This window comes from Debaryomyces fabryi (genome assembly GCF_001447935.2).
Source record: "Debaryomyces fabryi strain CBS 789 chromosome Unknown contig00090, whole genome shotgun sequence".
In the NCBI taxonomy this organism is placed as follows: Eukaryota; Fungi; Ascomycota; class Pichiomycetes; order Serinales; family Debaryomycetaceae; genus Debaryomyces; species Debaryomyces fabryi.
Window position 1 is genome coordinate 1 of NW_015385516.1, and position 12,779 is coordinate 12,779.

At 34.8% G+C, this 12,779-nt stretch overlaps 7 protein-coding genes across 7 annotated transcripts; 4 read left to right on the forward strand and 3 right to left on the reverse strand.

The window, feature by feature from the left end:
• Window positions 1–922: 922 nt before the first annotated feature.
• On the forward strand, window positions 923–4,507 carry CDC15 (serine/threonine protein kinase; the record flags this gene model as incomplete). The annotated part of the gene is made up of 1 exon (XM_015612676.1): window positions 923–4,507. The coding sequence occupies one exon, from the start codon at window positions 923–925 to the stop codon at window positions 4,505–4,507; it is 3,585 nt and encodes a 1,194-aa protein (XP_015466477.1).
• A 306-nt stretch (window positions 4,508–4,813) lies between these two features.
• Window positions 4,814–5,977, forward strand: PEX2 (ubiquitin-protein ligase peroxin 2; the record flags this gene model as incomplete). The annotated part of the gene is made up of 1 exon (XM_015612677.1): window positions 4,814–5,977. The coding sequence occupies one exon, from the start codon at window positions 4,814–4,816 to the stop codon at window positions 5,975–5,977; it is 1,164 nt and encodes a 387-aa protein (XP_015466478.1).
• A 103-nt stretch (window positions 5,978–6,080) lies between these two features.
• On the reverse strand, window positions 6,081–8,144 carry AC631_03849 (uncharacterized protein; the record flags this gene model as incomplete). The annotated part of the gene is made up of 1 exon (XM_015612678.1): window positions 6,081–8,144. The coding sequence occupies one exon, from the start codon at window positions 8,142–8,144 to the stop codon at window positions 6,081–6,083; it is 2,064 nt and encodes a 687-aa protein (XP_015466479.1).
• A 246-nt stretch (window positions 8,145–8,390) lies between these two features.
• On the forward strand, window positions 8,391–8,861 carry AC631_03850 (uncharacterized protein; the record flags this gene model as incomplete). Its single annotated transcript, XM_015612679.1, has 1 exon — window positions 8,391–8,861. The coding sequence occupies one exon, from the start codon at window positions 8,391–8,393 to the stop codon at window positions 8,859–8,861; it is 471 nt and encodes a 156-aa protein (XP_015466480.1).
• A 315-nt stretch (window positions 8,862–9,176) lies between these two features.
• RPT2 (proteasome regulatory particle base subunit) lies at window positions 9,177–10,478 on the forward strand (the record flags this gene model as incomplete). The annotated part of the gene is made up of 1 exon (XM_015612680.1): window positions 9,177–10,478. The coding sequence occupies one exon, from the start codon at window positions 9,177–9,179 to the stop codon at window positions 10,476–10,478; it is 1,302 nt and encodes a 433-aa protein (XP_015466481.1).
• Window positions 10,479–10,571: 93 nt separating this feature from the next.
• On the reverse strand, window positions 10,572–11,336 carry AC631_03852 (uncharacterized protein; the record flags this gene model as incomplete). Its single annotated transcript, XM_015612681.1, has 1 exon — window positions 10,572–11,336. One exon carries the CDS (start codon window positions 11,334–11,336, stop codon window positions 10,572–10,574), a length of 765 nt encoding a protein of 254 aa, XP_015466482.1.
• A 627-nt stretch (window positions 11,337–11,963) lies between these two features.
• AC631_03853 (SUMO-targeted ubiquitin ligase complex subunit) lies at window positions 11,964–12,377 on the reverse strand (the record flags this gene model as incomplete). The annotated part of the gene is made up of 1 exon (XM_015612682.1): window positions 11,964–12,377. One exon carries the CDS (start codon window positions 12,375–12,377, stop codon window positions 11,964–11,966), a length of 414 nt encoding a protein of 137 aa, XP_015466483.1.
• Window positions 12,378–12,779: the final 402 nt, after the last annotated feature.

The window sequence follows — 12,779 nt, forward strand, 5'->3', positions numbered from 1 at the left end:
CTAAAGTTATTGGTATTTCTGGTTCTGCTGAAAAATGTAAGTGGGTTGAATCTATCGGTGCCGATGTATGTGTCAACTATAATGATGCAGATTACCAAAAGCAATTATCTGCTATCATTGGTGATGATTTTGTTGATGTGTACTACGATAATGTTGGTGGTGAAATTTTGAGTCTCATGCTCTCCAAGGTCAAGCCTTTCGGTCATGTTGTGGCATGTGGTGCAATTTCTGGCTATAATGATGTAGATAAGATGCAAGTCACAAGTTGGACTGAAATTACTAGGAACCGTCTTACCGTTCGTGGTTTTGTTGTGATTGATTTTGTTAAAGATTTTGCTGCAGGTATCAATGTACTTTCTGGTGCAATTAAGGAAGGAAAAATTAATATTACCGAAGACACGTCTGTAATTGACTTAAGCAAAGAAAAGAACGTTTTGGCAAAGGTTCCGGAAACATGGGGCTTATTATTTAGTAAGAAAAAGCCAAATGGAAAATTAGTTACGAGAATTGCCTAGATAAAATTTGATTTTGATGCTACTTGGTGATTTATCTCAGAAGACTACGTATATATATACTATAATACATGAACTTTAATATGGTGAACTTATGAATATTTCAAGGGTTTAGTATATTATAGTATTCATTATGGCGAAATAAAAAAATAGTGCGTGTATCATCGAAAGGTAAACAAATACAATTTATCATTTGTGGTTCATCTTGTACCTCTTTACTGCAAGCACTAGTTTAACTTTCAAGGATCTAAGAAAAGTCATAATCAAGCTGTTTATTATATCTAAATACTGTGTCGAACAAACCTAGAAGTGTTTTCAAAGCATTAGAAATTAATAGAAATAAAAGTATACCAACTTGAATACATCGATTTAGCGGGACACCTGTTGCATAGAGATATGGTATTGAGATAATGTTAAATATTAAATATACACCAGAAGAATCACCTAGTCCAAATAGGTGGAGCAGTTCTCGAGAAGAAAATTCTGGGCTGGATAAGAGCTCTACAGGAAGCAATAAACGTCTATCAAAAAATATTTCCAAACGAGATGCTTTGGAAAAATATCAGGAGCATGATGATGGTTCCAGTTACATGAATGATTTCGATATTGAAGGAAGCGAAGATTTGAATCTTTCTTATTCCAAGTTTTCTCGTATATCGGGAGTGTCATTTATAAGTGGTAACGAATCCAACAGACTGAACTCTATATCAGGTTCGCCTTTCGTCAAGAACATTCAAACAAGGTTGCAGGACATCAAGTTTGAAGAAGAACGAAAATTGAATAGTCGAGATGCTGTTCGACCAAGTAGATCTAATAGGCCGAAAAGTTCACACGCGAGAGATAAGCTTATGTATCTGATTGATGAAGGTGCTCTGAAGAATGCGAATGATGAAAATGAATCTCCATTTATAGACCATGCTCCTATATTAAAAACACCAGTAGAAAAAATAGGGTCGACTTTTGAAGATAATTTTGACTTGAGGCCAAAGAAGTACGACCACCTACAAAACCCCAAAATCAGAGGATCTTCAGAGCAGTCGGAACACTTTGCAGCTAACGGTTCCAAAATCCCTGTTAGGTCAACTCCAGACAAACGGAGACAGCAAAGGATGTCTTCAGTAAAAGTATCATTAACTCCAGCTCAACGGTTCGAAAAGAGGCCAGGTACCAGACTGACTAATGCGTTGGAGAATTTTCAATTTTCAACTTTAGTTGGTAGAGGTGCTTCTGCTAACGTATACAAAGGTATCAATTTGAAAACAAACCAGGTGGTAGCTATAAAACAAATCATTCTAGAAAAAAACCAAAATGTGATGGAATTAATGGGAGAAATCGACCTATTAAAAATTTTAAAACATCCCAATATCGTGAAATATCATGGGTTTGTAAAAACTTCAACCTCTTTAAATGTTTTTCTTGAATTTTGCTCCAAAGGTTCTTTGCGACAATTATACCAACATTCGAACCATGGTTTACCTGAAGTTCAAATAATCGGATTCGTAAGACAAATCTTACAAGGCTTAAACTATTTACATGAGCAGGGGGTTGTTCATAGAGATGTAAAAGCTGCAAATGTCCTAATTACTGAAGATGGATTTATAAAGTTAGCAGACTTCGGGGTTGCAACGAAAGTATCTTCTCAGCATGAAACCGTTGTTGGAACACCTAATTGGATGGCTCCGGAAACTGTTTTGGGTGGTGAAGGTCTTTGTACGGCTTCTGATATTTGGTCTCTAGGTGCTACAATTATAGAATTATTTACAACTAACCCACCTTATCATGATTTAAATCCCATGGCTACTTTACATGCAATAGGCACAGATGACCACCCTCCGCTACCAAAGAACATTTCTCCTTTGGCTAAAGATTTTTTATTAGAATGCTTTCAAAAACAACCTAATCTAAGAATCAGTGCTAAATTGCTCTTAAAACATAAGTGGGTAACTAAATCAACCAAAGAAAAGCATATTGCGGATGTATCTTCTTCGGCTCCTAATTCTAATAGCCATACTATTAACCCAATATCTATTCATAATTACTCTGAATCTAACGAAGAAAATTGGGAGAATGACTTTCTTGATATGAATCTACCAAAAATTAAAGCTTCATCCGCAGAAACTATGCAATCACAGTCTAGTCGCAATGAAAGTCGAACGAAAATACCGAAGAGTGAACTATTAAACAAATTTTTGGATAAGAATGAGGATTTTGATTTTGAACAAGAGACACCAACAATAATTTCAAAGTTTGACAAGACTGATGATTTACAAGTAAATTTGGAGTCAAATAATCTTGATGAATCTCCTCATGAAGAAGAAGATAATGATCCATTTTTAGAGATTGATATTGAGGACTTCAATACCAATGAATTGGAAGTGCAAAGTAAAATGGAATTTTTGACAACAAAGTTCTCAAATAGAGTTGATCTTTGTCATTCTGGTAATGACGAAGTTACTTCCTCGTTAATCAAAATAACCGGACGGATGTTACATTTGGTAAAAAAATATAGAATACTGCATGACGTTTTAATTAGAGACCACGGGATTCTTTCCTTATTAGAATTACTAGAGAATGCACCTGAACTCCCAAAGCATCAGAAATTATGGTTCCATGCATTGTCTATTTTGAATAACATCTTTGAGAAGAATACTTCCCAATTTGAAAATTTTTGTTTATTGGGCGGTATACCTGTAGTAACACATTTTAGAAGCTCATCTTACGACCAACAGGTCAGATTGCAAGTTGTTAAATTTATTAAGTTTTTAAATTTTTCCGAAAAGGCATTATCAATGTTTGTATCTAGTGGTGGTCTTCGTGTTTTATCTAAATTTGTTGAAGAGGATTTTGATGCTACTCCCGAATTTCCTTTGACTTCAATTGATTGTATCTATAGTATCTTATCAAAAGACTTGACGAGATCAAAATCTAATCTTTGTCGTATTTTATCAAAATATGGAGTTATATTCTGGTTTGTTGTTCTACTTAATAGACTTACAAAGTCTCATTCAAAATCAACTCCGGATGGAATTTCTCTGGACCAAATACTGTCGACTATAAACAAGATAATTGAAATTATAAAATATTTTGGTCAATCGGAGACTAGGGTACGGGTGAATATTTCCAACAGCGATCTTTTCAAGCTTTTAATAAAGGTCTATCCAAGTCTACAATACCAGCATCAATTGGTAATATTGAAATTCTTTAAATCCATTTCTCAAATTTCAGACATACTAAAAGTTTTGTATTCTGCTGATATTTTGGAGTTCCTTGTGAGAATCATGGAATTCTATACACCTTCAAGAGGACATTACAAAGAAGTCATCAATGTTATTTGTCCCACTTTGTATAACTGTTGTTATTTAAATCATGCAAGAGAGGTTGATCTTGTGAAGCTAGGAGCAGTGCCACACCTCAAAACTTTATCAAAAATTAACCTTCCATTTCGTCAATTTGTCTTGCCGGTATTATGTGAATTAGTTCATTGCGATGAATATGTACGACAAGTCTTATTTAAACAAGATATTTTAGCTGTGTACTTTAATTTGCTTATAGATCCATATTGGCAATCAAATGCATTGGACTCTATCCTTAGTTGGTCTCAACATGCTCCAGATCTAGTGAAACTAGATACGCCGAAGGCCATCGATTGCTTTGTTGGAGGTTTCATGCTACCTAAAGTATCCAGTTTGGAATCCACCTTGGACAATTACTTGAAATTAATTACCGTGGATAGAGCAGTGTGCTTTTCTATGGCCAAAGAATCAATAATCAATAATATCTTACTTAAATTGAACGTTCATAATAAGAATCCGGTGGTGCAATTGAATTTGCTACGTATATTAAAGAGCCTTGTCAATATTGTGAAGAAGACAAACATGCTTGACAAGTTAGACATTTCCCAAAACTTAATTACTACGTTGAAAACATTGAAGTCTCGCAAAACATCTGTCTTAGTGGATGAATTAGCCATAGAAATAGTTTCTCTAGTTATGTAGTAATGAATGTATATTAGATTGTAAAAAAGTCGTGCCAAATTTGCACCTCGGTAAAATCTTCTGTGGGGAGACAAACACATAGATAGAACATGTTACTCTTGGAAGCATGCAAATACATACTGTTTGTCTTTAATGATTCCAATATCTTATCCCTCGCCTAGGGTGTCGCAATTAGATGCTCATATATTAGATTCTGAGTTAATATCGCTTTTGAAGGAGCAGTTAACATCTATTTTTCAATTGCATAGTACAAGTTGGTGGACGTATGATCAACATCCAGAGTTATGGAGTTTATTATTAAATTTGATGGTGTTTAGACTAACAGTTTGGAAATCTGGATCATCATATGGTTCATTGTTACAAAATTTAAAATTAACTGATTTCAGAAAGGGTAAATTAATCGGTTATACGAAGAGATCATTACTATGTGCTGTGTTGGTTGGCGATTACTTATACAGTAAGTTACAATCGTACTTATACTCCATTGAAGAATCTGAAGCTTCAAGAAATGTATCGAAGTTCAGGTTAATAAATTCCGTCAAAACCTTTTTCATAACCCACAAATCCAAAATACTTTCAAACTTAAATGATTGTTTCAAATTATTGAATTTAATAAACTTTACATTATTTCTAGTCAATGGTAGATATCCGTCTTTATCTCATAGACTTTTTGGAGTTTCATTGACTCCAATAGTAACAGATTTATTAAAGTTTAATGGTAACAAAGTGAACTTTGAATTTCAAAACCGACAATTAGTCTGGAACGTTATGACAGAATTTTTGGTATTCATTTTACCGCTAATGCAGTTAGGGAAGTTAAAAAGAATGACAAAGAAAATTATGTCGCCATACAAGAAGGGTCAAAGACATGAAACAGGCAATACTCCAGTATTTACTCCATATACTAATTTGCCTGTTTCTCAGTGTGCTATTTGCCACAACAATAATGATATTGCAGCAACATCTTCAAATAAAAATTCTTCTATAAATTCTTCCTGTATGGTTACAAATCCATACGTAACTAACTGTGGTCATATCTATTGCTACATATGTATTGCGACCAAATTTAATTCACTTGAAAATAGTGATTCTTATTATGAAGGATGTCTTCGTTGTGGTATGAAATTGCAATGGTTCAAGGAACATGGAGAAAGCGAAGGAGAAATAGATGAAGATGCGATTATAGTTCCGTATGAGGACAGAGAAGAAAGTGATAATGATGACGACGAAGAAACTGTTGAGCAGGAGACCGAGAAACATAGCATTGCTATTGAGCATGAAACTGATTACCAGGCTGATGAGAAGGTGAGACTTTATCCGAAGAGTGCAACAGATGAAGAAGAGGAAGAGGAAGCTGCTGAAAACAGCGACTACAGTGAGGGCGAAGATTTTGACGAAGATGAGGATCTTGAAGATGCAGATAATGATGATTTTGACGATAGCGATTTTGACGAAGGATTAGATCTTTAGTAATATTATGTTACGGTTTACATTTACATATTTATAATTATTATCTTTTAATTCCTGTATTCAGAAAATATCAACTCTAAATATTAAGTGAAATGAAGAATGACTATTTAATAAGCTTCAATAACAATTGGGCACCCTTGTTATCTGAATCATTAGATAAATCCTTTTTAATTTTCTTTAATGCTTTCCCTAATTCTTTTGTTTTGTCATTTTCATTCAGTAATTGTAAAACTTCAAAACATGCAACAATAACAAAGGCACCTTGACCACTTGTCCAGTCTTTCAATTTATTAGTGGATAATACTTCATCAACAACTCTCACTGCGAATTCTACACCAACTCCTGGAATCTTATTATTTGAAGTAGAGATAAGCTTTTTAGTATCATTATCCCATTTGAATTCATTCCCTTGGATTAATGCCTTTAACGATCTAGAAATAAATGGTACTTTATTAATTAAATGGAAATCTTCTAATACATCACCCTTAACTGATATTTCAAAAATTGCATCGATTAATTCAGGTCTTAATGTATCATTAATTTCAGCAACATCGGTTGATGTTAATATCAACTCTGTTATGAATTGTGCGGCTATATTTACTGATAAGAGTTTATCAAAACCCTTGTCTGGGTTCTCGGACTTAGTTGTAGATAAAATTGATTGATACATTAATGGTAATGCCTTTGATGATAATTCTGATCTTCTTTGTTCTTGTGGTTTTTTAGAAGTCTTTTTATAAGCCAATTCTTCATATTTGTTTAAATCTTTCTTTATTAATGGTGAAAAGTATCTTCCATCTAATCCTTTCAATAAATATAATAATGGTCTACGAGAAAACTTATCTTTTATTAATTCTGGAACTAAATCATCAGTAAGTAATTCTGTACTGAATGACTTATGTAATAAGACAGTATCATCAACAGTCATGAATAAGGTAATTAAAACAATATTACCATTTTCATTCTTAATTAATTCATTGGCGTGGCTTTTTAATGATCTTATGATCAATTTACGTTCTTTAGCGTTGGCCAAGGCGATTAACGAGCATGCAACTTCACTACCTTCGGGAGTGTGAACCAATTCTGCAAATTGCTCTGTCAATAATTCAATGAAATCTCTAATTTGTTTGTCATTCTTTTCGATATCGTCTACTAAAATAGTGGTATATTCTCTCATAGCTGCATGTAAAATTTGGAATCCAGTGGATCCTTTTTCAACTGTAGCTGTGATAGTTCCAACCAAATTGGTCATGATTAACTGTTTCTTTTCAGACAGCTCATTGACTATATCTAAAACTGTTTTATCCTTACCTGAATCTCTGAAAACAGCGTATTCAGCACCCCAAAATTCTCTGATCATTTGTTGTCTCTGTTCACTGGTCGAATACAACACATATAAATCTTCAACGACGTATGCACCTTCTCTATGTCTCATCAACTTACGCAATTTTCCGTGAAGTTCATTGATAATAAGATTACGGGACTCCTTTGAGCCATAATGTAATAATTTAACCAATAAATATTTACCATAAGACGATGTGGCTAACTGATAATAGTTACCTTTCAAAGACTTAACAATAAGGTCTCTTCTTTCTTTTGATGAGTATTTAATTAATGTTTGGACAACACGAGAGGCGTCGTGCTTTAAAACCAAATCGTATATGACATCCTTAGATAACTCCCAAATTTCATTACATAATTTATCTCTGACTTCCTTTGGAGGAGTTGGCTTATTAACTCTTAACTTTTCCCACAAACTTTTAATTCTTTGAACTTCAATCCCTGACTTTCTTTGTAACTTACGCTCAGCCAACAATTTACGTTGTTCGGCGTGTTGTTCCTTAGATGACTTCTTGTTTGGATCAACTTCCTTCACATCGCTTGCATCCTCATCCATATCATCAGATTCTTCATCTGCACTTTTATCTTCATCCAAGTCATCGAGCTCGTCAAGCTCATCTTCCTCATCTTTTGCATCTGCTGGAATATCATCCAAATCGTCATCGGAGGAGTCTGATAACTCTTCACCACTAGATTCTTCAGATGCACTTTCCGCCTCCGATTCACTCTTTGGGGATGGCAACTTTTCAGTTACCTTTTGCTTCTTACCACTGCTCCCATTATCCTTAGCAACTATGTGCTTATTACTTCTCTTGACAGCTCCCATTGCTTCTAAAACTTCTTAATCTTCAAAAAGGAAACTACTCATCTAAGACTGAAAAAAAAATTAATTTTAAGCAGAGGTCTGCGGCTCTTAACTATGGAGAGATTTTGTGTCACTTTTGATTTTGTGTCGTTGGCTTAAGTCCTATAGTTTCTCCAGCTCTACTGACTAATGGAACAAAATGAACTAGTTGCTTTACTCTAGAGTGTTAGCGATTTGATATAGATACCATTAGTTAAAACGTTCGAAATGTTACGTACTTTGCCAATTCGTGCTTTAAATGCATCCAAGCCATCATTAGGCTTCTCGTTCACCAGAACTTCCACTTTTGGCATTCCACAATTATACAATAAAAGGTCTTATTCTTCGGAAGCCCCACATGGTAATGTTAAAGAGTTAGAGGACTTGAAACAGTTTAAGCAATTCATCTCTAATGGAGAAAAAGTGTCCGTCATTGACTTTTATGCTACTTGGTGTGGTCCATGCAAGGCATTGGAACCGATCTTTGCTATGTTATCTGAAAGAGTCCCAGAGGTTCAATTTGGTAGAGTAGACGTTGATAAAGCCCAGGATACTGCAATGGAATACGGGATTACCGCCATGCCAACATGTAAATTTTTCAAAGATGGTGAACAACTCGATACCATTATTGGAGCCAACCCACCTAAATTGGTGTCCTTAATCAAGGAACATTCAGGAGTCGACATTTCTGGAAGGTAGATCTATGACATATATAGGTAGTTGACAATAAATGTGATTTATGTTAGTAGTGAAAGTGTAGCTGTTGTTTTGCGTGCGCGCGCTTCATAACCAAACAGTCCGCTTCGAGTTGAGTGGCGAGTTGATAGAAGAATATCTGATTTGAACAACCACCTTAGATTACAGAATACTTATCACAATAGAGTAATTGTCTCATATAAAGAATCGAACTAAATATAATTGATTAATCATGGTATGTCAATGATTTTATTGGGTGAAAATAGTGAAGAAAATGTGTACTAACAATCAACCTTATAGGGTCAAACGCCATCAGGAATGCCAGGAGGCGATTTCAATAAGAAGAAAGATGATAAGAAGAAGGAAAAGCCAAAATATGAGCCACCAGTGGAGTCTAAGTTTGGGAAAAAGAGAAGAAAGGGTCCAGATACGGCAGTGAAATTACCAAGTGTCTATCCTAGCACTAGATGTAAATTGAAATTATTGAAATTGGAAAGAATCAAGGATCATTTATTATTGGAAGAAGAATTTGTGACTAACCAAGAAGCCTTCCAGCCTACAGAAGCAAAACAAGCCGAGGAAAGAGAAAAAGTTGATGAATTAAGAGGATACCCAATGTCGATTGGTACTTTGGAAGAAATCATCGATGATGATCATGCAATTGTTTCGAGCACAGCTGGTTCCGAATATTATGTGTCTATAATGTCTTTTGTTGACAAAGGTTTATTAGAACCAAGTTGTTCTGTGTTATTGCATCATAAAACCGTGTCAATTGTAGGTGTATTACAAGATGATGCTGATCCAATGGTATCGGTAATGAAATTAGATAAATCGCCCACCGAATCATATGCCGATATTGGTGGATTAGAATCACAAATTCAAGAAATTAAAGAGGCAGTTGAGTTACCATTAACTCATCCAGAATTATATGAAGAAATGGGTATCAAACCTCCAAAAGGTGTGATATTGTATGGTGCACCAGGTACAGGTAAGACATTATTAGCTAAAGCGGTAGCAAACCAAACAAGTGCCACATTTTTAAGAATTGTTGGGTCCGAGTTGATTCAAAAGTACTTGGGTGATGGTCCAAGATTGTGTAGACAAATTTTCCAGATAGCAGGAGAACTTGCTCCTTCCATTGTTTTTATTGATGAAATAGATGCTATTGGTAGCAAAAGATACGAATCTTCGTCCGGTGGTGAGAGAGAAGTCCAAAGGACTATGTTGGAATTGTTAAATCAATTGGACGGTTTCGATGATAGAGGTGATATTAAGGTCATCATGGCTACAAATAAGATTGAATCATTAGATCCTGCATTAATTAGACCTGGTAGAATTGATCGTAAAATTTTGTTTGAGAACCCTGATTCAAATACTAAAAAGAGAATTCTTCATATTCATACATCCAAGATGAGTTTAGCTGACGACGTGAAGCTAGATGAGTTAGTGACTTCTAAAGATGACTTATCTGGTGCCGATATCAAAGCTATGTGTACGGAGGCTGGTTTATTGGCATTAAGAGAAAGAAGAATGCAAGTTAAAGCGGAGGATTTTAAGGCTGCTAAAGAAAGAGTTCTCAAAAATAAGGTAGAAGAAAATCTTGAAGGTTTATACTTGTAAAATATATATATCATATATTTAATTCACATTATTATTACTATCCATAATTTAGGACTATTTACTATTTACTATTATCAACATTAATAACTAGTATTAATCATTTCTGTTATTCAAAATACGTAAAACGAATAAGAATAAATTTAAGATGTCCAAGTATAACGAAAGAGTTGCTGGGACTTCGTCATCCAAGTGGACTGTCTTCATAATCCTCTGGGTGTCTATAATGATATAAATGCTGAATATTATAGCCCCCAATCCGGAATACAACATTTCCATGCCCGATGAGTGGTTTGGGAAAACCATAAAGATGAATCCCCAGCCAATTAATACCCATGTAGCCATCATGACAGTTCCTTGCCAACTTATAAAATCATATTTAGTTTGGAAAGCAAATAATGTTAACCCAATGAAAATAACAAATGTTATCAACAATGCCTGTACCACTACTTGCGACTCAATTGCTGCACAGGCAACTCCAACTCCATAGGCTTCACATAAAGTGAACCCACCCAATAATAATAGGTTGCTTGGATATGACCTAGCCTTAATGTGAGTGGCAATCATGAACCCGATTGAACCAATAAGTGAGACAAAGAAAAGCCACATGTTGTTAAAGCACCATGTTTGAATAGAACTATTCGAACGAATGATAAGCCCGACTAACACTGTACCAAATATTTGAATTGACAACAATGTATATACCTTTCTAATGAACAATTGACGGATTGGTAATTCACAGGATGCAACATCCACGGAATACTTGAAATCATCAGGTATATTATCCCCTTCGACCCTGGGACTTTGCTCTTGTTCGTATGTTGGTGGCTCGCTAGTAGGTAATGTAGTATAATGATTCATAGCTATCTAGTTTGTATGACATAGCCAGAGATGATGCTACTTGAAAAGGGATTCTGCGCTTTTATACAAAAATGCGTGGTTGTGAGCCTTTCTATCTACACTTGTTATCTACCTCCATGGAATTCCTGTTCTAATACCCATTAACAGAGTTTACTAGTAATGTGGTTGTACTGACATGGGTAGTCCTGATAGACCTATTATTTGTTAAAATCATCAAGTTTTTGCTGTAATTCCGTCTCAAGGTAGTTAATAGGTGCGATGTAACAGTTTGCACCCAACTTAATGGGGCGACTTGGTAAGATTATACATGATATTAAGCGTTGAGCATATTTATATTATGATGTTAACGTAAGGCCGTAATGAATAGTCATATTAAGAGGTTATGTATTGAAAAAATTAGTTTTTGTCATATTTATAGAAATTTGCTAAATTTCCCAAAATGTAGTAATTTAAGATTCACAAACTAAATATAACAGAATATAAAATAACTAAACGTTTATAAGTACATAATAGGGTAAATAACCATCTTAAAGAAGCTAGCCAAGCTCAGTTCCAATAGCATCGTACATATCGGTTAAAGGAATTTATCTATTATTCACAAGCATATATACATATTTACAGTTTCTTTCATGGCTCTTTCGAACCGCTGAACTCAGATGGAATGGGTGGCGGACCCGTGACCTTGGCTAATTTCATCCTCAATAACATGGTTTCTTTAAAGGTAACTCTCTTACGGCACAAAGGACATAAGCCAACACCCTTTTTGCCTTTGGTTTGTCCTCTAGCAGTAGAGCTAGCAATACTTTGTTGAATGCATTCCAAACAGAAGACATGTCCACACGAAGTTGCTGTCGCATTGGTGACCTCATCAAAGCAGATTGGACACTGAACATTGCTTAATTTTTTGGTGCTGTTGGTATGCGGAGGTTGTATTGGATTATCAATCAAATCCTGTGTTTCCTTCTTGAACGCTATAATCTCCACATCATCTTCATCCTCGGAAGACAAATTTATAATATTCTCTATATTAGCGGTAGACATTCGTCTTAATAATCATTTAACACTATAAGAACCTTCCCAATTCATGAAACTCTTTCACAGATTCTCTGTGAAATTTTTGCCAGTATACGGTTTCAAATGGCTCTTTTCAGATATAAACCCCTAATAGCACTTTCAATGTATAATTTTCCCAGACTTGTTTCACGATTTGCTCGTTTTACCTATAATTCTATGCGTATTCAATGGCATCGTTCTATTGTTAGCAGATAAAACCAAATGCGATTTATGGTCACAATTTTTGATTTCACACACGAAGTTAAATTACTGTAAGGAACAAAGTGGTCTTTATATAGTCAGAAGCATAACGATATTACGAGAACTTCTACATATTATTGAAGCTAAAAGCTAATAACGTAATATTCTGATATCCAATATTTGATTGTG